Source organism: Schistocerca americana, chromosome 7, assembly GCF_021461395.2.
Source record: "Schistocerca americana isolate TAMUIC-IGC-003095 chromosome 7, iqSchAmer2.1, whole genome shotgun sequence".
NCBI lineage: Eukaryota > Metazoa > Arthropoda > Insecta > Orthoptera > Acrididae > Schistocerca > Schistocerca americana.
In genome coordinates this window covers 257,849,441-257,874,612 of record NC_060125.1, presented here as the reverse complement: position 1 = coordinate 257,874,612, position 25,172 = coordinate 257,849,441, and the positions used below count along the sequence as shown (strand labels likewise).

Below are 25,172 nucleotides of genomic sequence, written 5' to 3'. Positions count from 1 at the left end.
AAACTCAGATTGGGATTTAGACAAACTCGACACTGTGGATATGAAATTCGAGTCATTTTTAACTTGTTATAAACATAACTATGAAATTGCATTCCCTCTTAAGAAAATTAAAAAAAAAAACAAGCCTAATACTTGGGTAACACAGGGGATACGGAAATCTGGAGAACGACTTAGAAAGCTAAGTAAATCAGCCAGGCTAAATCTAGCTGTGAAACAGTATGTCACCTGTTACAGAAAATTGTACAGGAAAGTCATTAATGCAGCAAAAAAGTTACATAATGACTCATACATCAGTAGAAGCAAGGGTAACAAGAAAATGAAATCAGTTTGGAATGTGATAAATACAACTGTAGGCAGAAATAAAGTAAGAGACAGCAGCTTTGTTATTAAAAGTGAGGACAAAACTATAAATGATCCTTTACATATTGCCAATATATTCAGCCTTCATTATGCAAGTATTCTACAAAGCCTCATAAAAACCCAAAGACAAACAAAGATTAAAAGATTAAACATAACATCTCCACAAATCCTAAAACTATGTTCTTATACCCTGTAAGTGTACAAGAAGTAAAGAATGCAATCAACAAACTAAAAAATAAATTGTCTTGTGGCACTTATGGCATTCCAGATAAAGTACTCAAACACAGCATAAATATTGCTCGTCCCCCTGTAGACATAATTAATGCCTCTTTCAGCACTGGCACTTTCCCTAAAGAACTAAAGCTGTCAATAACAAACCATTATATAAAAATGGTGATCGTCATGATGTAAAAAACTTCAGACCCATATCCTTGATATCCTGCTTCTCAAAAGTTATTGAAAGAATAATGCATGAAAGACTCTCCGCTTTCCTGAACACAAGTAGAATATTAGTCAGTGAGCAAAATGGCTTCAGAAAAAATAGGTCAACTGAAACAGCTGTATATAATTTCCTGAAACTTCTCCTGATCTCTATAGATCATAATGAAGTAAACTGTGAGGTGTTTTTAGATTTATCAAAGGCATTTGATGTTATTCATCATGAATTATTGCTTGAGAAACTATATTGCTATGGTGTACATGGTACTGTTCACAGCTGGTTTAAATCATACCTGTCAGACAGATACCAGAAAGTAGAAACAGTTCATGAAGGAACCTCTTACTTTTCAGAATATAAGAAAGTTAGTAATGGAGTGCCACAAGGTTCTGTGCTAGGACCCCTCTTGTTCTTGATTTTCATAAATGACCTACCAAGCTGTTTAACACTAGCTAAAGCTGTATTGTATGCAGACGATACAAGTCTTTTTATTAAAGCTCAAAATGAGACTGACTTGCAACACAAAGTAGAAATAACAAAAGAAGAAGCAGGAAAATGGTTTAGAGATAACTGTTTATTTGTAAAATGAGAAAAAAACAGTAGGGATGAATTTCAGCCATGTATCGAATAAAGTAAAGCCCAATATAGTTTTGAAACTTGGTGAACAGAAGATTTTACAAACTTCAAACACAAAATTTTTAGGTATCTGGTTAGACAAGCATCTAAAGTGGGATAAACATATTGAAATGCTCAATAAAAAGCTAAGTAAATGCTGCTATATACTCAGCATGCTGGAAAACTGCTGCAGTGAAAAAACAGTAAAATGTGCTTATTATGCTCTTATGCATAGTCTATTGCGGTATGGTGTCTTATTTTGGGGTAATTCAAGTCTGGCAAACCGGTCATTCATTATTCAAAAACGACTAATAAGAATAATGAAAGGGGGTGCACCAAGAGAGCCCTGCAGGGAAATTTTCAAAGAATTTCAAATAATGTCGCTTCCATCTTTATATATCTATGAAAGTATCTGCTTTTACAAATCTCACCCCCAATTTTCTTCTTTAAATAGTGGGTGACATGACTACCCAACAAGACACAGGAATGATTTCCACAGAGAAACACACAAAACAGAGAATGTTTTTACAGCGTTACAGAGTACATGGATTTTCAGAACATAGTGACATAGTGGTCAATGATAATGATAATTCATATTTGAACAAATGTATGAAAATAGTCTGCCTGTACACACTATAATTAATTAATTATTGTTTCTTCTGTTATTCTCTACTAGAGTGGTCAATGACAATGATAAGTCATATCTGAAAAACAAATCTATGAAATAGTATGCACTATAAATAATTAATTATTGTTTGGTTTGTTATTATGTACTATACGCTGCATGAGATATATATTTATATATGTTTTACCACCTTAGGCCTATGTTACTAATTTACTGTATAATTAGAAACTCATATAACGTAACATGACAACTCCTATATCATTTGTATATGATAAAATGGATGCTCAATAAATGAATGAATGAACTATTTATCGTCCATGTTTCACTTCCATACATGGCTACACTCCATACAAATACTTTCAGGTACGACTTCCTGACACTTAAATCTATACTCAATGTTAACAAATTTCTCTTCTTCAGAAACACTTTCCTTGCCATTGCCCATCTACATTTTATATCCTCTCTACTTCGACCATCATCAGTTATTTTGCTCCTCAAATAGCAGAACTCTTTTACTACTTTAAGTGTCTCATTTCCTAATCTAATTCCCTCAGCATCACCTGATTTAATTCCACTACATTCCATTATCCTCGTTTTGCTTTTGTTGATGTTCATCTTATATCCTCCTTCCAAGACACTGTCCATTCCGTTCAACTGCTCTTCCAAGTCTTTTGCTGTCTCTGACAGAATTACAATGTCATCAGCGAACCTCAAAGTTTTTATTTCTTCTCCATGGATTTTAATATCTACTCCGAATTTTTCTTTTGTTTCCTTTACTGCTTGCTCAATATGCAGATTGAATACCATCGGGGAGAGGCTACAACCCTGTCTCACTCCCTTCCCAACCACTGCTTCCCTTTTGCGCCCCTCAACTCTTGTAACTGCCATCTGGTTTCTGTATAAATTGTAAATAGCCTTTCGCCCCCTGTATTTTATCCCTGCCACCTTTAGAATTTGAAAGAGAGTATTCCAGTCAACATTGTCAAAAGCTTTCTCTAAGTCTACAAATGCTAGAAACGTAGGTTTGCCTTTCCTTAATCTTTCTTCTAAGATAAGTCGTAAGGTCAGTATTGCCTCACGTGTTCCAACACTTCTACGGAATCCAAACTGATCTTCCCCGAGGTCGGCTTCTACCAGTTTTTCCATTTGTCTGTAAAGAATTCGTGTTAGTTTTTTGCAGCTGTGACTTATTAAACTGATAGTTCGGTAATTTTCACATCTGTCAACACCAGCTTTCTTTGGTATTGGAATTATTATATTCTTCCTGAAGTCTGAGGGTATTTCGCTTGAAGTCTGAGGGTATTTCGCTTTTCTCATACATCTTGCTCACCAGATCGTAGAGTTTTGTCGAGACTGGCTCTCCATTTGGGGGTTTAGGAGCTAAAGATTTTGCAGCAGTTGACTGTGTAAGTGCAGCAGCAAAATTTAGGCATGAGAAAGTCAGATGCATAGCGAAATTCCAGGAGATGACGACAGATGGTGGTGTGGAAGTTTGCTGAACATGCAGCGTCAGGAGCAGCAGCACAGACTTCAACATTGACGAAGGCTTCACCTGCAGCACCAAGGCTTTTGACAGCAACATCAGGGTCTTCAACACTGACATCGGCAGTGGCTTCAGTGTCAGCATCAGCAGTGGCTTTGACTTCAGTGACAGCACCACAGCAGCAGAAGCAAACATGACTGACAAGTACTGCTGCCAGTAGTGTAAATGTATGTGGATTCACAGATTTTCCAGTGGAAATGGAGGTTGGCTTGATAAAGCAATCATCAAGTTTATGTATACGGTGGATAGGCTACTGGGGCAGACAGCCAAAATCAGAGAGGGAACTGTAGTTACAGAAGATGAAATGGTGTGGTTAAGTTAAATTATTAAAAATTTAGCAGTAAATATGAAAAGAGGAAATTCTGAATGTAATTTGAATGTTGCAAGTGTAAAATCTTAAATGAAATCAAATGCTGAAAGGGTAGAATCAAATACTGAAAATGTAAAATCTAAGGTGGTAAAAGTTAAAAGCAGAAATGAGGGAATAACTGACAACAAATTGGAAAATTTAAGAATAGAAATGGGTAAAATTTAAGAGGATATTCATCTTGTCAACAACAAAGTCAATACAGTTGAAGATTAATTGGGTGGAAAGATTGTAAAGCTACAGAATGAGCTGTGTGGCTGTGTGACGGACATTGTGCAGAGGCAAAATATATTTGAGGAGGTAACTTAGGAGGTAGTAGTGAACTGACGGCAAAAGTAGTTGATTGGCACATTAAAGATGCAACAATGGAAATATTGTTAAGGGTGAAATCAGTGATAAAGCAATGCAGAGGGAACAACAAATAGAAGTCACATTCTTTACTGGGGATCAGAATTTTGATTACAATGAAGATTGTTAGTATTGGCCTAATACAGGTTTGTATTTTTCCATTAGACAACAAATATAGTCATCTCATTGCAAAAATGCCAAGGATTCCACGTGTTATTTGGTTCTTGAGTAAGAAAGAGTGTTTTTGAAACTGTGAAAATTAATGTTTCGTAACTTTCTTAGATTTTATTTACCATTATTTGATTATTTTGTATGCCTTATATTCTCAAGAATGATACTACTGATTATCCTATTCTCAGTAGAACTGAGAAAACTCACTTACATTTACTCATTAAGATATAGGAGTACGTTTTTGACTCATGCTTTATGACTTTCTGGAGAATGAAAAATCTCCTTTCAAAAACGAACATGGATTTTGCAAACAGAATTCTTGCAAATCTCAGCTCACTTTGTTTGTCCATGAGATCCTGAGCACTAAAGACACTGGAATCCAAGCTGAAGTCATGTTCCATGACATCAGGAAGGCATTTGAGACAGTTCTGCACTGTTGTTCAGTGAACATAATATGAGCTTACCAAGTATTGCACCACCAGTTTTGTGACTGGATTCCAGACTTACTTGCAGACAGAACTCAACACGCTGCCTTTAATGGAAAAAAAATCAACATATAGGAAGGTAATTTCAGGGGCACTCCAAGGAAGCCTTGCAGTACCATTATTGTTTAGAGTACATGGAAACGAGCTATTTAACAACATCAGAAGCTTCATGAAGTTGTTTTTAGATGATGCAGTTGTCTGTAGGATGATAGCAACACCCCAACACCATAGAAAATTGCAAGAAGACCTGCAGAGGACTGATGATTGGAGCAGTGAATATAAATAAATGTTATTACTGTGCATAAACAAATGAAAAGATCCACAGCTGTATGATTACACTATGGAGACAAACCACTGGAAGCAGTTACTACCATAACAGCCTAGGTGTACAATCCAGAACATTTAAGCCAAACCTTTCCATGAAATTTCAGTTTCCAACATTCTCTTCTGAATTTTGAAATGTTTTGTTGATGCTTACCTACATAGGGACAAATGATCAAATGATCATTGTAATAAAATAAGAAACACCAGAGCTTGCAGGGAAAGATTTAAATGTTCATTTTTCCCTGCACTGTGCGAGACTGAAACAGTAGAGAAATAAAAGTGTAAGTGGTTTGTTGAATTCTCTATCAGACACTAAAGTGTGAATTGCAGAGTAGTCATGTAGGTGTAAGATGACGACCACATAAAACAAATCATAGGAAACACAGATGCCACGTTGAGATTCACTGGAAGAATCTTAAGGAAATGTAATCCGTGAAAGAAGTGGCTTACCAAGCACTTGTTCAATTAATTCTTGAGTTCTGTTCATTAGTCTGTGGGACGTATATTGCCATGCTGTGTTAATAGAGAAGGCGGAGAAGATCCAACAAAGAGAAATACACATCAAGGGATCATTTAGTAGGCACAAGAGCATTACGGAGATGATAAATAGTCTTCCATGGAAAACAATGCAAGAGGCGCATTGCGTTAGAAACAGAGTTTTATAATTGAAATTCTCAGATGGTAAATTCCAGGAAGAGCCATGTAACATAATACTGTCTTGTTTTGCAAAATGTCCACAATGAGAAAATCAGAGAAATTAGAGCTCACATGAAGATTTACCAACAGTTATTCTTCCTACGTGCCATTCTCGGAAGGAACAGGGAAGAGGGGGAATGCTAGTGGTACCAGAAATACCATATGCCATGCATCATAAGGTGACTCATGGAGTACAGACATAGATGTATAAGATGTTCTGCCAGATGTAATGAATTGAGGATTTTTGGGTGACTGGCTTTCCCCCCTGGTGCTGTAATGAAGTACATGTATTGGAATCCACATTAATAAGTAGTATATTAAATGTTGCTTCCTGGATATTCAGGTAGAATGAATATACAATATGTTCCATACCTCCAGGGACAAAATTATACAGACAGTAGAAAGACACTAAACTTAGTATTTTGAGATAAAAAATCAATGGTAAGAAATTGATATTTCAGGTGGTACAAAGTCCTGAATGAGCAATGAGTATGAAGCACATATTTGTTTATGTCTTAGGCAGTAACAATAGTATCACCACCTTGAAAACCAGTACACTAATCCATGTGATGTAACCACGGGGATTTCCTAATATGGGGTTACATGAAGTTGCTCCTAACTGCCTGCCTCACTGTACAACAAACAAGGGGTATATCTGGGAGTATGTTAAAGTTTTATGAGCCATTCTAAGAAAGTATTGGTATTAGTGGTAATCAATTTGAACAGTTTTTCAAGCTCAGGAGCTGTGAGGCATATAGAAGATAATTCTATGTAGATTTCATTCTTCTGAGGATATATCTGAAAGTACAAGACAATATTTATATTTTTACTGTAATTTTTATTCTTTCACATATAAATTGCCTCACAAGGGGAGGCCACAACTTTGGGATCATGGATTTACTTCAAACTTTGTATGCCTATAGTAGGCCTTTAAAACCTAATGTACAAGTAGCAAGGTGCATTACTTTTTCAATTCTAACAAAGCTGCAAGAGAAGTTTAAACACATCTATTATGTAACTGATATATCTGTATGGAGGTGCTGGCTGTAAGAAGTTGTTGTGGTTAAGTGGTAAGGGTTTGTGCTGTACAAGAGTGTCATAAATGAGGTGATGGTTTGAATCCCGCAAAAAACACTTATGTTTTAATCTATATTTTTTAATTTTTTAAACTATATTTTTTCATCACTTGTCACATTATTTAATTTATATGACATTGGAGAGGTAATACAATAATAAAAAATAATTAAAAAAAACACACATGCATCTCCATGAAGTTGTTGTAAATTTCATATGTTATTTGACTATTTACTATTTTTAATTCAATTTTCAGGATGAGGGACAGCCTTGGAAAGCGCAAGTCAAACCTCGATACATAGTGATGCAAATGACATTCAGTTATACAGTAAGTCACAATGTGCCAGACCACAAGAGTAACGTACAATTACTCACTGGATGTGCTCTCAACATCACACGTTGCAGGATGGTATTTGTCATACAGACACAGAAAACATAAATTGAAACAGCTTCTACTACATCAAATGAATGCAGTTTTCCCACATGTACAGGGAATGTTCACAGTTTCTAAGGGAAAACACACCTCAAGATTTTGAAAAATTTCGCTCTCTTCCAACAGTTTAATATAGATTAAAAATTAAGTCTGAGCAGGAGTCGAACTGTTGCCACATACATGTTTGACTTTCGAAACTTGAATGCTAACCGCGTGACCTCTGTGAATTTTAACATCTGGTACCTACACACAGGTATATGAGCCACTTAATAGACATGTAAAACTTCTCTTGCAATTTTCTCGCAATTGCCAGAGTAGTGCACCTTACTACATGCACATAATATGTTTTAATGGTCTACTATAGATCTACAAAATTTGAAGTAAATCTGTGATCCCAAATTTGAGGCCTCCCCTTGTCAGTTATAGGGTGTAACACTTAGAGCACACAAATCTCAAAGCTGCTTAATAAAACCAAAGCTTTTGTTCAGTTTTCATGTTGTATTGATCCAACTTGGACTCAACTGTATACAGGCATTTTGAGCTTATAAATGAAAAGACCACACTCAATTCACACAAACGGTGCTTACAGAATATGTATTATTTCTCATGGTTTCCAAAATCTCATAAGAGATGAGTACAACATATTTTCTTACAGCAGACTGATATCAGAGTTACAAATTTGTAGTTAAATGAATCTGTCTTTCTGACTATACTCTAAAACTGTAAAACCCTGTGTTTTTCCCAGTTGCACATATCATCCTTTTGCAGCCAGCACCAGAAGATACAGCCACAGAGAGAAGTATTTTCTTGATACATATTCTGTCAACCTGAAACAATGTTTAAGAAAAGGATGGATCCTACTCACTATATAGCAGAAATGTTGAGTCACAGATGTTGTTGTTGTGTGGTCTTCACTCCAAAGACTGAGTTGATGCAGCTCTCCACTTGCTACTCTATCCTCTGCAAGTCTCTTATCTCTGAGTAACTAATGCAACCTACCAGCCTTCTGAGTCTGCTTACTGTATTCATCTCTTGGTCTCCCTCTTCCTTCTGTACTAAATTGGTGGTCACTTGACGCCTCAGAATGTGTCCTACCAACCAATCCCTGCTTCTAGTTGGCTGTACAATAAATTGCTCTTTTCCCCAATTTTATTCAGCACCTCCTCATTAGTTTTGTTATCTACCCACCTAATGTTCAGGATTCTTCTGTAGCACCACATCTCAAAAGCTTCTATTCTCTTCTTGTCTAAACTGTTTACTGTCCATGTTTAACTTCCATACATGGCTTCACTCTGTTCACTCTGTACAAATACTGAAAGGACTTCCTGACACTTAAATCTATACTCGATGTTAACAAATTTCTCTTCTTCAGAAACTCTTTTTTTGTTGATGTTAACAAATTTCTCTTTTCAGAAATGCTTTTCTTGCCATTGCCAGTCTACTTTTACATCCTCCCTACTTCGACTATCATCAGTTATTTTGATTCCCAAATAGCAAAACTCATCTACTACTTCAAGTGTCTCATTTTCCAATCTAATTCCCTCAGCATCACCTGATTTAATTTGACTACATTCCATTATCCTCGTTTAGTTTTTGTTGATATTCATCTTGTATCCTCCTTTAAAAACACTGTCCATTCCGTACAAATGCTCTTACAAGGCCTTCGCTGTCTCTGACAATGACAATGTCATCGGCAAACCTCAAAAATTTTATTTCTTATTTCTTCTCCCTACACTTTAATTCCCACTCCAAATTTTTCTTTCATTTCCTTTACTGCTTGCTCAATATACAGATTGAATAACATTGGAGATGAGCTACAACCCTGTCTCGGTCCCTTCTCAACCACCGCTTCCCTTTCACGCCCCTCGACTCTTTTGATTGCCATCTGGTTTCTGTACAAATTGTAAATAGCCTTTCCATCCCTGTATTTTACCCCTGCCACCTTTAGAATTTGGAAGAGAGTATTCCAGTAAACACTGTCAAAAGCTTTATCTAAGTCTACGAATGCTATAAACTTAGGTTTGCCTTTCCTTACTCTATGTTCTATGATAAGTCATAGGGTCAGTATTGCCTTGCGTGTTCCTCTGTTTCTCCAGAATCCAGACTGATCTATGCTGAGAGTGACGTCTACCAGTTTTTCCATTCTTCTGCAAAGGATTTGTGTAAGTATTTTGCAACTGTGACTAATTAAAATGATAGTTCAGTAATTTAAACACCTGTCAGCACCTGGTTTCTTTGGAATTGGAATCATCATGTTATTCTTGAAGTCTGAAGGTATTTCGCCTGTCTCATACATCTTGCTCACCAGATGGAAGAGTTTTGTCATGTCTGCCTCTCTTTGGGCTACCAGCAGTTCTAATGGAATGTTGTCTACTCCTCATTTTGACTTTTCAGTGTTTTGTGAAATTCTTCTCACAGTATCATATCACCCTTCACATCTTCATCTACATCCTCTTCCATTTCCACATCTCCCTTGTATAGACCCTCTTTATACTCCTTTCACTGTTCTGCTTTCCCTTCACACAGATAGGAACAACAAAACGACTGTCAAACAAGTAAGCTTTTGGACAAAAAGGCATTCTTCCAAATTAGTCAAGATACACACGCTCATGCAAACTCAACTCTCTCTCTCTCTCTCTCTCTCTCTCTCTCTCTCTCTCTCACACACACACACACACACACACACACACACACACACACACTTGAGCACTGTCTTGCTGTCAAGGCCAGACTGCAAGCAGCTGCACGTGATGGGAGGAGCAATCTTGTAGAAGGGGATAAGGAGGAGGCTGGTGTGGCAAGGGGGCAGGTACAGCAGGACTGGGGTGGGTAACAGTAAGTGCTGCTTGTGTAAGCATACAGGGATGCGGTCGAGAGAGGCTAGGGCAGCTAGGTGCAGTCACAAGGTTAGGAGGAGGGCATGTGAGGTGGGGGCAGGAAAAGAGAGAAACAAAAAGACTATGGGTGCATTGGTGGAACAGAGGGCTGTGCAGTGTTGGAGTTGGAGCGGGACAGGGGATAGCTGGGTAAAGGACAATGACTAATGAAGATTGAAGCCAGGAGGGTTGCACAAATGTAGGATATATTGCAGGGAGGGTTCCCACGTGCAATTCAGAAAAGCTGGTTTTGTTAGGAAGGATGCAGATGGCACAGGCTGTGAAGTAGTTATTAAAATGGAAACTTTGTGTTGGGCAGCATGCCCCCCAACTGGTTGGTCCAGTTGTTTTTTGACCACAGCTTGTCGGTAAGCACTCATGCAGACAGAGAGCTTGTTAGTTGTCATGATCACATAGAATGCAGCACAGTGGTTGCAACTTAGCTTGTAAAGCCCATGATTGGCATCACAGGCAACCTGGTCTTTGATGGGATAGGTGGTACTTGTGACTGGATGGGAGTAGGTGGTGGTGGTGGAATGATGTATGAGACAGGTCTTGCATGTAGGTCAGTTATATGGATATGACATAGGAGACAAGGAGTTTTGTAGGGATGGACAAGGATATTGTGTAGGTTCAGTGGGTGGTGGAATCCACCGTGGGAGAGGTGGGAAGGATAATGGGTAAGACATTCCTCATCCCAGGGCACAATGAGAGGTAGCTGCAACTCTGGCAGCAAATGTGATTCAGTTTCTTCAGTCTTGAGTCATGAAGGGAATGTTCCTCTGGGGGCTGGACGATGAAGGGAATGCTCCTCTGCGGGCTGGACGGTGGGACTTTTACAAGTTTGAGTGGGTAATTATGGTCTGTGAAGTACTCAGTGAGACCCATGATATAGTTTGAGAGTGACAGCTCATCACTTTAGATATGACAGCCATGGGTGGCTAGTATGTATGGAAGGGACTTCTTTGTATGGAATGGGTAGGAGCTGTTGAAGTTGAGGTATGTTTGATAGGGGCAGAGGTACAGATGTAGCCATCTTTGGGGTAGAGGCCAACATCGAGGAAGGTGGCTTGGTGAGTTGAAGAGGATCAGGCATAGTGAATGGAGTTAAGGAGGAACGTGAATAGGGCATCCTCATCCTGATCCAGATCATGAATCTGTAATCAATAAATTGAACCAGGTGAGGGGCTTGTGATTCTGAGTGGTTAGAAAGGGTTCCTCTAGATGGCCCATGAATAGGGTGGCATAGGATGGTGCCATATGGGTGCCCACTCATGTATCACAAATTTGTATCTAGGTGAGGCCTTCAAAGGATAAGTAATCGTGGGTGAGGATACAGTTCATCATGGTGACCAGGAATGGGGTTGGAGATTTGGAACCCTTCGGGCATTGGGAAAGTTAGTGTTAAATAGTGCCAACACCATGGGCATTAGGGATGTTAGTGTGGAGGAAAGTGGCATCAAAAATAACGAGCAGGGCACCATGTGCTAAAGGAACATGAACTGTGCAGAATTGTTGGAGGAAATGGTTGGCATCTTTTATATACGAGGATAGGTTGTGGGTAATAGGTTGAAGGTGTTGGTCTATAAGAGCAGAGACTCTCTGAGGGGGGACAGTAACTGGTGACAATATGGCATCCTCAGTGGTGAGATTTATGGACTTCAGGAAGCATGTAGAAGGTAGGAGTGCAGGGTCAGATAGGGATGAGGAGAGAGAGAGAGAGAGAGAGAGAGAGAGAGAGAGAGAGAGAGAGAGAGAGAGAGAGAGAGAGACTCCAAGGAGAGTTTATGGGATGGGTCTAAGAGATCGTGATAGATTTTAGGAATGGGGTCACAGTAGCAGGGTTTGTAGGTGGATGAATCTGACAGCTGGCACAGTCCTTCTGCCAGGTAATCCTTGCAGGTGAAAACAACAGTGGTGGAGTGTTTTTCAGCAGCTTAGATTATAAGGTATAAGGATTATAAGGCATAAGATCTCACTTGCCTTATCTCTCCAACCACCACCCACATTACAGAGTCTCACCATCTGGCTCCTTGTGATTCAGTACAACTGAAGACTGGAGCAACCGAATCACATTCCCTGCCAAGGTTCCAACTACCTCTCATCCTGCCAGGGTTTCGACTACCTCTCGTGTTGCCCTAAAATGAGGAATGTCTTACCCACTCTCCTTCCCAACCCTCTCATAGTTGATTCGGCCATCCAATGAACATACGCAATATCTCATCCGTCCCTATACAACCTGTGTCCCCCATTTCTTTGCCTCATGCCTGACATCCCTGTAACAGACGTAGTTGCGAGACCTGTCCCATAGATCCTTCCACCACCACCTACTCCTGTCTGGTCACAAGCATCACCTATCCCATCAACGACAGGGCTACCTGTAACAACAGTCATGTGATCTACAAGCTAAGCTGCAACCACTGAGCTGTGTTCTATGTGGACATGACAACCAACAAACTCTCTGTCCACATGAATAGCTACTGACAAACCGTGGCTAAAAAAACAACTGGACCACCCAGTTGGTGAGCAAGATGCCCAATACAATGTTCTTCATTTTAAGCACTACTTCACAGCCTGTTCCATCTGGATCCTTCTTACCAAAACCAGCTTTTCTGAACTGCACAGGTGGGAATTTTGCCTGCAATACTCTCACATTCCCGTGACCCTCCTGGCCTCAAACTCTGATGGTCATTTCTCTCACCCACATATGCCCTGTCCTGTTCGCACTCCAGCACTACAGAGCCCTTTATTCCATCAATTCGTCCACAATCTTTTTACTTCTCTCCCTTTCCACCCCCACCCTACTCATTTAGCCTAACCTCCTGACTGCACCTATCGGCCCTACCCTCTCTCCATCTTACCCCCGTATGTTCCCACAAGCAGCACTTTACCGTCACCCTTCTACCCTGCTATCCTTCCCCCTCCCTGACCCAGGCTCCTACTTACCCCCACCACTAAGACTGCTTCTCCCATGATGCTCACAATCTGGGCTCGGCAGGCAGAGACAGTGGTGGTGGTGGTGGTGGTGGTGGTGGTGGTGTGTGTGTGTGTGTGTGTGTGTGTGTGTGTGTGTGTCTAATTCGGAAGAAGGCTTGTTTGGCAGTCTTTTTGTTGTGTCTATCTGCAGCTCAACATCTCTGCTATATAGTGAGTAGCAATCTATCATTTTCATAATATTATCATTATTCCATCCTGGATTTTCCATTAATTAAAAGAATATTTCTTTTTGAAAAAGTTCCAGAGTGCTCTGAACAACTGTGTGAACATTATCATTTGTGTGTGCTTGCTTACGGTGAGTAAATTGGAGGCAATATAGTTTGAATCAAGTAACTGTGATGAATATGATGAAGTCTAGCTTTTGACTCTATACTGTTTAACTTTTTCAGAGTAAAAATATAATCATGTAACATGGAAATGCCATAGATCCATACAAATAAATAGTTTGCATGGTAACTTCCACAACTGATAAGTGTTTTATGTAATAAAAGACTTGATAGATTTGGAAAAACATGACTATTCCAGAAGTAAATAGTACAATATTAGAGTGTAAGTGGAATATACACAATGGAAGTGGTAAATCATATGGTTAAAGTATTGAATGGTAGATAAACAATAATGACTTTGCAGCTAAGTTTCCGGGCAACGTTCTTCTAAACTAACATACACACTTGTATGCATGTGTTTTTGTTACTCCGGTACTATCAGAAATTTCACTTACAATTTCAGTTTTGTTTATGTGCTTGTCTATCATTCAATGCTGCAACAATATGATAATTGATAACCTTAACTCCTCCCATTGCAACATGTAATTATGATACTTGGATCCAAAAAAGGGGAATCAGCAGGCTACAACATGAGTGACATTGGCAAGAGTAATAAGAACTGGAAACACAAGAAGTCAAAAACAATCAAGAAACAAATCACAGATAATGAAGGGACACATGAAAGACACGTCTATGAAGGAAACTGAAAGCAAGTAAAAAAAAAAAAAAAAAAAAAAAAAAAAAAAAAAAAAAAAAAAAAAAAAAAAAGAAGCAAATGATGCAGATCAGGCAAGGACAGAATTTTAAGAAAAACAGAATTTTAAGAAAAATAGCAGCTACAAAATATAGGAGGGAGATGAAAAATGGAACATACATAACTGTTAAATTGTATAAAAGAAGTGATGACACTGGAGAGATGGAACACACGATAGGAAAATACAGAAAGAGGAAATGAGAAAAATGATGATAATAACAATTATTGTTTTAAGGCAATAACCTGCAGGATCATCAGTGACCTTTATCAAGAAACAGTTAGACCATGACACAACAGGATTATGTAAGCTGAGACCAAACAGGTGGCAGGTGACAAATGCATGCTACAGACCAAACTCTGATTTACAATTCAGGTTCCTCAGTTAATACTCAATGGCAGTTTTGTGGTTATATTTGTCATAACGACTTGAACTTCAGCTGTATGTCAGCAAATATATCAAATGGGCTGTTCGACATGCTGATCTCACTCTGACTGACTACATTTTATTATTGATTTCTAGATCTCAGAATATCATAAACATAAATAAAGAAGTTGGTAATGTGTTCCTTGTCAGGGTACTACTTTCACAAGAAGTACATTATTTTGTTGTGTTCAAATGAGTCAATAGCTCTTTGGCTTGACAGAATATATTTGCAACCCAGGTTGGCAGTGAAATACTGAAATATTGTGCCTGTAGCAGCTGTGCAGTGAACCAACATTTCTGGTGGAATTTCTTCTTTTTTATTTTTCACTGTTGCGGTTTTCTATTGTTAGCATGCCTTTTTCTTGCATTTGAGTAGTCAGATGCCCTCTCTATCACTTCTAACATCTTAATTTATCAAATATAATCTACTTTAATATTTCACTATTTATGCACTTTTGTCTTCACCATAGTGTGACAGACCTACCTAAATACTTAAAAAACTCATTTATTCCTACCATCTTCTCTTTTTTGTTGGCTAAGTAAATAAAAGTTATATCTGTATCTGCTATAACTTTGTAAGTAGAAGTTTTTCTTATCTTTATTTGGCTATAGTTTCATTTCATAGGTATTTTATCATTAACTCCACTCCTTGTAAATATAAATTTTAAGTCATAAAACAAGCTTCATTTTATTAAAGTGTCAGAAGTTAATGACTGAGACTGTATTTCATTTACAATTCAAAACATGTTCTGATATGAATCAACGGATTAGTCCATAACTGTGACAATTATGGACTTTTATTACAAGAAAGAAATGAAGATGAAATTGCCATTCTAAGAGAACATTAAAACATATGTTGTCACATGGTTGTGATGAGAATATTACTTCAGTTCCTACATAAAATTGTTTAGTTACTGGCAACTGAAATCTGACTGGCATCAATGCAAAAAAAAAAAAAAAAAAAAAAAAAAAAAAAAAAAAAAAAAAAAAAAAAAAAAAAATATATATATATATATATATATATATATATATATATATATATATATATATATATATATATATATATATATATTCAGAAACAATAAATAGGCTCCTTAACAGAAGATTTACATCTGGAGTGGAAAAGATCACAAATATTGCAATCCATACAAAATCAGTGCAGAATTACTGTCGGTATGAAATAAGTTACTTGAATCAAGACAATCATAAAAAATGTAAAAAACCTCATCATAGAAGCATCTTGTCATTTATGAAATCATCCCTATAACTACTTTCACAAGTATTTCAATAAGTAGTCTCATGCAGAGACATACAATAAATGTAAAAGAATAAAATAAAAACTCACCTCCCTCATCCTCCAGATCTTCTTTGCTAATATCTTTTTTCTCCTCTCCATCTAGTGTCTCAGCACTACCTTTATGGCTGTCATCCTTAAATGGACGGTTTTTGTGACTGCCATAGGATTTATTACTGTGATAGAACAAGATACAGTTAGTCATACGTATTAGTCACAATGCCATATTACACATCTATTTTTCTGTAGTACCTTATGACATCTTCTTCTAATCTTTGCTTATAGTATTCATTTTCTATCCTGTTATCTTGATGGTTCTCCTTGATAGAATTCCCAATCAGTTTGGCATTGTTCATCATTAGTTTACCCTTCTTCAGTTTATTTTTAAGGTCACCTTAAACAAAATAGTGAAAATAAGTTCCAGACAAACATTATTGTAGATCACACAAACAAACACATAACAGAAAACAGCATTCCCACTAGCTTTTGAGCACTAGCTTTTTTCTAGCAACAACACACTTATTCACATGCACAATTGGATTGACTGCAAAACACACACACTCCCGAGGCCACAGCAAGACTAATTATTTAATTAACAATTAGTGTTGCCAAGGCAATATTAATTGTTGATACTTGATTACTCAAAGTAATTGCTTGTGCTGATGGAGGGTGGGAGGGGGTAGGGAAGGATGCAAGGAAGGAATAGTGGGAAAGAGGCAGACCAATGTCTTTGTGGCCACACAAGAATACGAAAAGGTTACAATGGGAACAATAAAAGGAGCTTTAGGAAGAGGGAAGAGGGGGGGGGGACTAGTCGGAAAATGGGGAGGGGGAGAGGAAGGAGAGAAAAACAAAGATGAAGAAGGAGAAAGGGAGGGGAGAGAAAAGGGAGAAGGGTTGAAAAGGGGAAGAGAGGAGGAGAATGAAGGGAGGGAAAGGGAGAATGTCCAGATGGAAGCAGAAAGAAGAGAGGAAGAGTGCTGGAAGAAAACAGTACATGATCTGGACAGGGAAGGAGTACTGTGCCATAAGAGAGAAGGGAAAGGCAAGATGAGGCAGTGCAACAGATTAGTGGAGGTTTAGGCCGATCAGCTATATGTTAGTGGTTGCCTTTACCTTATTTTATGTATTGCTCCATCCCGGAATTTCCATTATTGTTATGCAAAATAGATACCAGTAGTGTATCGAAGACGTACTGTCATACTTTGAAGAAAATTATGAGGAGCTTTTGGTTCCACTAGAATCAGCTCAAGGATGGAAATGGTTTAAAATGATAATGATAAATAATGATTAACTATGAGTGGGGAGATCATACCAATTCAGAACAGAATTAGTGTGTATGATGATGATGCATATATGAAGTAAGTATAGGAATATACATGGGACAAGGCAGCATGGTTGTTAAGAAAATAGACTTATATTCTGAAAGAGTAATGTTCTAATCCCTGTATTTTGTTTTCAGTGATGTCTCTAAATCATTTTAGGTGACTGCCGAAATGTTTCCTTAAGTACAATAATAGTCCATTTCTGAGTCATCCTTCTCTATCCAAGTCAATTATTACATTCTTCCCACAGTCTGAGGGTATTTTACCCTTCTTGCATATTTTGCATACAATGTGGAACAATCCAGCGATGGGTGATTTTTGTGATGATCTTAATAGTTCTGAGTGAATGTCATCTGTCACAGTTGACATCTTTCAACTTAGGTTTTATAGTGATCTGTCAAATTCTTATTGCAGTATTGCATCCATCGATAAACTCTTCATCCTCTTCCTTTTCCCTTTCCAAAATATCGACATCAGCTTCCTTTCCATTATAAAATATGTGTCTATAGGCCTTTTTCTTCCACTTTTCAGCCTTCCCTTCTTTGCCTAGCAGCCTATTGGCTATCTACCTAAGTTCTTAATTTTCATATGACTGCTTACACTGTCTTCCAAGTTTGCTTTAATTTTTCTGTATGCAGGATCGATCTTTCCTAAATTCATGAATGCTTTGCACTTCTAAATATATTGCTTTCTCATTTTGCACTTCCTTTCAATCTCATTTTGAGACATCTGAATTCCCTTATGACGGCTTCATTTTTATTTTTATTCATTTCATCAATTAAATTTAATAGCTTCTATATTATTCAAGAATTTATAATGCACTCTTTATTTTTACTTAGTTGTTTCTCGGCTCCTTCACTATTTCATCTCTTCAAAGGTATCCATTAATCATCTACAGTATTTCTTTTGCTATTTCAGTCAGTCAGTCAGTCATGCTCTTTGTGAAAGTGTTGAAATTCTCTTGTTGTCTTAGCTCATCCAGGTCCCATGTCCTTAACTGTCTACCTTCCTGTACTTTCTTCATATTTAATCTACACTTCACAGCTACTGGATTATGATCAGAGTCAGAACTAATCATGAAAATGTTTTGCAGTTTAACACCTGGTTTCCAAATAGTTGTCTTGCCATCAAATCCACTGCCCCAAGTCCCTTCCACAGATAAAACTTTTCATGATCCTTAAACCAACTTTGTACAGTGGTTAGATTGAAAAATTCTACTAACTGGCTTTCTCCTTCATTTCTTTCCCTCTTCCATGTATTTGTGTTATTTTTCCATCTCTTCCATCTCCAATGGTCTCTACTGTCTCCAATGGTCAAATTCTGCGTCCATAACAATTAATCTTTCGTCTTTCTCATTGCATTTAATAGCTTATTTTATTATACTTTTTTCCATCTATTCATCATCTGCAAAGCGAGTAGTCGCTTGTACTATTGTGGTTGGTCATGGCTTACATATATCTTGAATATACTAATCTAGTCACTATGCTGCTCTTTGCAGTTTATGTACATCTCTATTTTACTGATCATTATGAGACCTTCAATTATTCCCACTATATGTAACTTTAATTTATCCGTTCCCCTAGGCAAGTTCTCTAGTCTCCCTATCCAATTAAGAGATCTAACATTCCATGCTCCAAACCGTAGAACACCAGATATGTTTTTTCTTTCTGCCAAAGCAGTTACCACAAGATGTTAAAGACTTTTACATGTGTATGTTAATTAATTCAGTTTTTGTAATTTGAGGTCAGAGCAACAACAGCAACATAACAAAGGCATAGACACCACAGCAGCACTGAGTAGTCTTTCACTCCAGCTCACACTCTCTTCCTCTTAAAAACATGAAAGTAAACTGGTACTAGAATATTGTCCATCTGTGTGAGAACTAGTTTCAATAAACTACAGTCTCAGAGAGCTTTTATCTATCTTCATTGTTGCCCAATTTTTTCAGTGCCTATATAATCTTCCTCACTGGTACATCCTTTGCTTTGGTGTGAAATCCTTACCCTGCTGGGGAGCTGCTCTTGTCAAAAGTGTCATGTTGTGGCATCTCACATCCAGCTTCAGCCTAAAAAATTAGCTTGGATATCATATTTTGTGTGCCCAAACAATTTATGTGTCACGTATCAATAAGGAATTTGAAATATTTACCTCTAGACAGGAGCATTTATAAGATCTGTCGTGAAGTTGAGAAGAATCGTTGATGAAGCACTGGATACAAATATACCAAGTAGCACAGTTTATGGCAAGATAACGATGTATAGTACCCAGAAAGAAACTTCTGATGAAATAGTAGCTACTGCACAAAGAGCATGGAGCTATACCCAGACATCTACACAGATGTAGATTGTCCACAAATATATCCCCTGATTTCCACAATAATAACTACACTCCTGGAAATTGAAATAAGAACACCGTGAATTCATTGTCCCAGGAAGGGGAAACTTTATTGACACATTCCTGGGGTCAGATACATCACATGATCACACTGACAGAACCACAGGCACATAGACACAGGCAACAGAGCATGCACAATGTCGGCACTAGTACAGTGTATATCCACCTTTCGCAGCAATGCAGGCTGCTATTCTCCCATGGAGACGATCATAGAGATGCTGGATGTAGTCCTGTGGAACGGCTTGCCATGCCATTTCCACCTGGCGCCTCAGTTGGACCAGCGTTCGTGCTGGACGAGCAGACCGCGTGAGACGACGCTTCATCCAGTCCCAAACATGCTCAATGGGGGACAGATCCGGAGATATTGCTGGCCAGGGTAGTTGACTTACACCTTCTAGAGCACGTTGGGTGGCACGGGATACATGCGGACGTGCATTGTCCTGTTGGAACAGCAAGTTCCCTTGCCGGTCTAGGAATGGTAGAACGATGGGTTCGATGACGGTTTGGATGTACCATGCACTATTCAGTGTCCCCTCGACGATCACCAGTGGTGTACAGCCAGTGTAGGAGATCGCTCCCCACACCATGATGCCGGGTGTTGGCCCTGTGTGCCTCGGTCGTATGCAGTCCTGATTGTGGCGCTCACCTGCACGGCGCCAAACACGCATACGACCATCATTGGCACCAAGGCAGAAGCGACTCTCATCGCTGAAGACGACACGTCTCCATTCGTCCCTCCATTCACGCCTGTCGCAACACCACTGGAGGCGGGCTGCACGATGTTGGGGGGTGAGCGGAAGACGGCCTAACGGTGTGCGGGACCGTAGCCCAGCTTCATGGAGACGGTTGCGAATGGTCCTCGCCGATACCCCAGGAGCAACAGTGTCCCTAATTTGCTGGGAAGTGGCGGTGCGGTCCCCTACGGCACTGCGTAGGATCCTACGGTCTTGGCGTGCATCCGTGCGTCGCTGCGGTCCGGTCCCAGGTCGACGGGCACGTGCACCTTCCGCCGACCACTGGCGACAACATCGATGTACTGTGGAGACCTCACGCCCCACGTGTTGAGCAATTCGGCGGTACGTCCACCCGGCCTCCCGCATGCCCACTATACGCCCTCGCTCAAAGTCCGTCAACTGCACATACGGTTCACGTCCACGCTGTCGCGGCATGCTACCAGTGTTAAAGACTGCGATGGAGCTCCGTATGCCACGGCAAACTGGCTGACATTGACGGCGGCGGTGCACAAATGCTGCGCAGCTAGCGCCATTCGACGGCCAACACCGCGGTTCCTGGTGTGTCCGCTGTGCCGTGCGTGTGATCATTGCTTGTAAAGCCCTCTCGCAGTGTCCGGAGCAAGTACGGTGGGTCTGACACACCGGTGTCAATGTGTTCTTTTTTCCATTTCCAGGAGTGTACTTACAGTTGCAGTATACAGATTTTCATCTATTTTCATTACAATAAAATCATACTGCTAATGGTTTTTGTTTTAAATCACTTTATTACCCACTGGAATGCAGTGCCACTATAGTGGATTTGATCGGCTGCGTCCAGGAAAGGGTAGATATATTGTTGACTTCTGATAGGGCTACAGACAACAACATGCCCTGTTTCCTGGTTTACGTGTGTACCATGTTTCCATCATGCCTACAGCTGACTTTCGCCCCAGCAACACAGTAAGAGAGGTCACTTACACAGACACAAAAAGCTGCTACAAAACTATCTGGAGACCCTTCTACGCTACTCCATACAGCGGAATTTTCACTTCATGGTCAGACTCCTGTTTATGTATCACATACAACACAAAAAATGTCCAGTACAAAATCAGCAGATCTATTAAAATTCCCTTTCAATACATTTACAAGTACTCATTGCATTACCTACATGATTAGCTTTACATAGTATGAAGTATGTTGTGACAACCTGCAACATGATTTTATTTGACTTCACAATATTACAGAAATTCAGAAACCTGCTTCACTAATTATGAGAAAATCTTGTAACTTTCATAATGTACCAAGAATATGATATGTTACATTGTATTAAAATGTGGTCTTTATTTACATCTACATTCTTAGTCAGCTGAATGTAAATTTAGAGGTCTGACTTCAGCAGACAAAAATTTAGGTCCACGGCAATTCTACCATCAGAGCTGTGGCATACCAAACAAGTTAAAAAGGTTTGAAAAATTTTAATATCCACAGATGTTGATAAATGGCCTGCATCAGTGGATAAAGTACCAAGGGATGTGGAACTCATTTTTCTTATATATGCAGAGCTCCAGTTACAGATCATGCACAAACCATCATCTGTTTTGGGGGTTATCAGCAGTAGCTCACTGACAATTTAAAAAAATTTTCTCACTGTTGGCTATGCAGTCCATACCTGGCACACTTTCCCATGGCCTACATGCCAAAGTTGGCCTATATTTCAAGCTAGAAGTGGTTTGTCACAGTTATGGTTGCCAACAAGCCATGCTCTGCTCAGCAGCACCTATGATAACCATTAAGAAGTGTGGGAGAAATATCATATAGGGTGTTGGGGTGCAAGCAGAGCACAAGTTGAAGAAGCGATGTACTCTCCAAACCAGCCCTTGAACTGACAACACACACTTCTCTTTTCCGCTATTTTTCTATTTCTGGAGTTCGATCCACCTTAAATCAGACACAGTGGCTCTATCAAGTGGTTGGTGGCATGTATGCTGTCCCTTGAGTGTATCCTTTTTATTCCATTTGCTGAGTATATGGAGGTTTCACCAGCCAAACCTCATCTATTATTTAAACAACCTACAAAGCCCACATCTTTCAGTATGCATACAGTATTTCATTATTTGGCCCCCCATGCATTGGTACAAATCTGATGTCAATGAAGTAGGATTGCTCACCTTTCAGGGAGGCCGTTAGTTTCCTGGCTTGCCTTGCCAGGGAACTCTGTGATGTACTGGCATTTCTCACAATGCTGTGCAGGCAAAGTCCATCTTGCTACAGTCAGGCAACACTATTCACATGCAGGCAGCATGTTCATCAATTCCTGTCCATGAGGGACCAAGTCCATGGCGATGCTGCATGCCATTGCCACAGCTTGCCTGCCACCTTATGCTGAAAACTGCCCTCAGCTGTCTTCTGGTTGTCATTCAGAGTACTGAGATTCATCTTGTTGTTGCACACCAGTAACCAGCAGCACTGCACAATCTGCTGCCACCAATACACTGTCCTCACTGGTGTAGTGCCTCGAGAATTTTGGGATAAATTCTACATACACTCATATTTCACCATCTCGAACACATGATATTTTAAGGATGAGTGGGTGAGAGTGGAATTGTGTCTACTGTGCCACAATTTATGTGTTTGCAGGATGGGCATGTGTTACGAGAAGACTAAATTTGAGGCGGTCTATTGGTGCTGACAAGTGTTGGCCGTGCACGCCTTGGAAGCCGTATGTCCAGTACAAGGAGTAATCAAGGGCAACTGTTCAGCAGTGAAATAGTAGTGACTGTTGGAACAAATGAAATATGTTTTATCTAGAGACTCATATACTCTGTCGTTTCACTTGATAGGAGCAAGAACTGTTTTGACAAGGGTTATTAAAATCAAAGGAGACTGTGATGGTATATGTTAAGTACTAATGTTTTCCAGACGGGGTTGATTTGCAAGACTTGAAAGCACATGTAAAACTTGTGTAATTCTTTTATTGTGAAGAAGAAAATATAGTGTAGTTGATACAAAAATATTCTGAGAGTAAGAAATCATTTCAAAAGTAGGCAAGTAGTTAGTATCATTTCCCTAAACAGCACAAAATCTTCAGAGAAGATGTTGACGCAATAACCAACTGACGCCGATGCATTAACCTGCCACCATTGCTGACTGCAACGGCTGCCATTCACCATTACTGACTTCACGTCCGCTCGCCAACACCAACGCTGTAACCAACGTTCAATGAGCTATTCACTGGTGCCAATTCTACACCTGCTCACTGACGCAGCCTAAAACTTTACGCCGGGTGAGCAAAAAACGATAATTTGTTGGTAAAGTTGAGGGGACAATTGCATGATAAACTGTTATTATGTTATTGTATTCAGTGGTGAATTTTCTTTAGATGAACAGTAGGTCTAAGATCCATAAAATTATGGATAAAGAACAGCAACAAACTTCAGAGCCAGCCATGGCAATGACTGCAAGAAAGGAAATGCCAGACTGGAATGAGGTAGCAAATTTAATTAAAGCACTACGCCTTAAATTAGATGACCTAAGACAGGAACTAAATGCTAGATTATGTGACCAAAGTGCTAAGTTGGATGACAAAAGGCTGATATAGCCATTCTAAGTGAAAAGTTAGAAGCACAGAGTGTAACTTCAACAGCTCAAATTGCCTCTTTGAGAAATGAAATAAGTACTACTTTAAGTGAAAAGTTAGAAGCACAGGGTGAAGCCCCAAATTCTAGGTTTCATGTATTAAATGACTAAGTGGAAACTTTATGATTAGATTTAAAGAATGAATTAAGCAAGTCTTTAACAGTCCAAATGAATCAAATGTTTACGGATTTTAGCTAAAAGCAGGATGACCAATTTCAGAAGTTGACCCAGAAATTAAAATTTGACACTGAAGATAAGTGTAACAATACAGACCTGCATTTAATGCAAAATTAGGGTCATTTCAGAGTGTGTGTAATGTTACATTTGATGCAGTGAAACAAAAACTACATACTTTAAATGATAGCGTAGAAAGAAAGAATAAGCTGATCCCCGTTGTCCAATCGCAAATTGCGGTTGTCAACACTCGAGTCGATAATGTGGAGAGAAATTTTAAAGAAAAGCTACCAACCTGAGACACCATAAATATAAGTAGTCTGGCGGAACCTTTTGAGATAATTATAGATCGAGAAGCTACTGAGAGTATAATGTCGAGAAGCGTTTTGACTGTTGCTTTTTCCAAACTTAATGATAATAGCCACGCTAGAGATGACTCATGGAAAGAATTCAAACCTGTCCATTGCAAAGTAGAAAATATGATAACTTTACCTGCTGTTGGGTTACATAGTAAGGTGGTGATTGTTTTGTTGTGGGGAGACTTTGACACAAAAATGGGGCGGGGGGTGGGGGGCTTATGGGGACACAAAAATTAATGAGAGGTATTTGTATGCACTTGCTCAAGTGAGGTTAATATCAGATCCATGGGATCTGGATGGAGTCACAGCTTTCCCCAGGGACGTTAACATCCAATGTTAATGGGCGAAGTGACGACCGTCGGTTCCTGAGTTCTTTTCGGTGTTACTTCCAAATTTACTTTCCTACACCAAATTCCCTTCAATTCTTCAACTATTCTGTGATCTGTTCTTGAATTCTTAAACTATCCTATCATGTTAGTATTT

General features: G+C 39.1%; 1 protein-coding gene across 1 annotated transcript in view; it reads right to left on the bottom strand.

Moving 5' to 3' along the window:
* LOC124623171 (sodium channel protein para) overlaps window positions 1-25,172 on the bottom strand; it is an 876,466-nt gene that overhangs the window by 231,421 nt on the left and 619,873 nt on the right. Inside the window, exons 22-23 of the mRNA XM_047148975.1 lie at window positions 16,341-16,482; window positions 16,140-16,264 (exon numbers count right to left, since the gene is read on the bottom strand). Coding sequence (XP_047004931.1) covers window positions 16,140-16,264; window positions 16,341-16,482 — 267 coding nt within the window. The remainder of the gene's footprint in view (window positions 1-16,139; window positions 16,265-16,340; window positions 16,483-25,172) is intronic.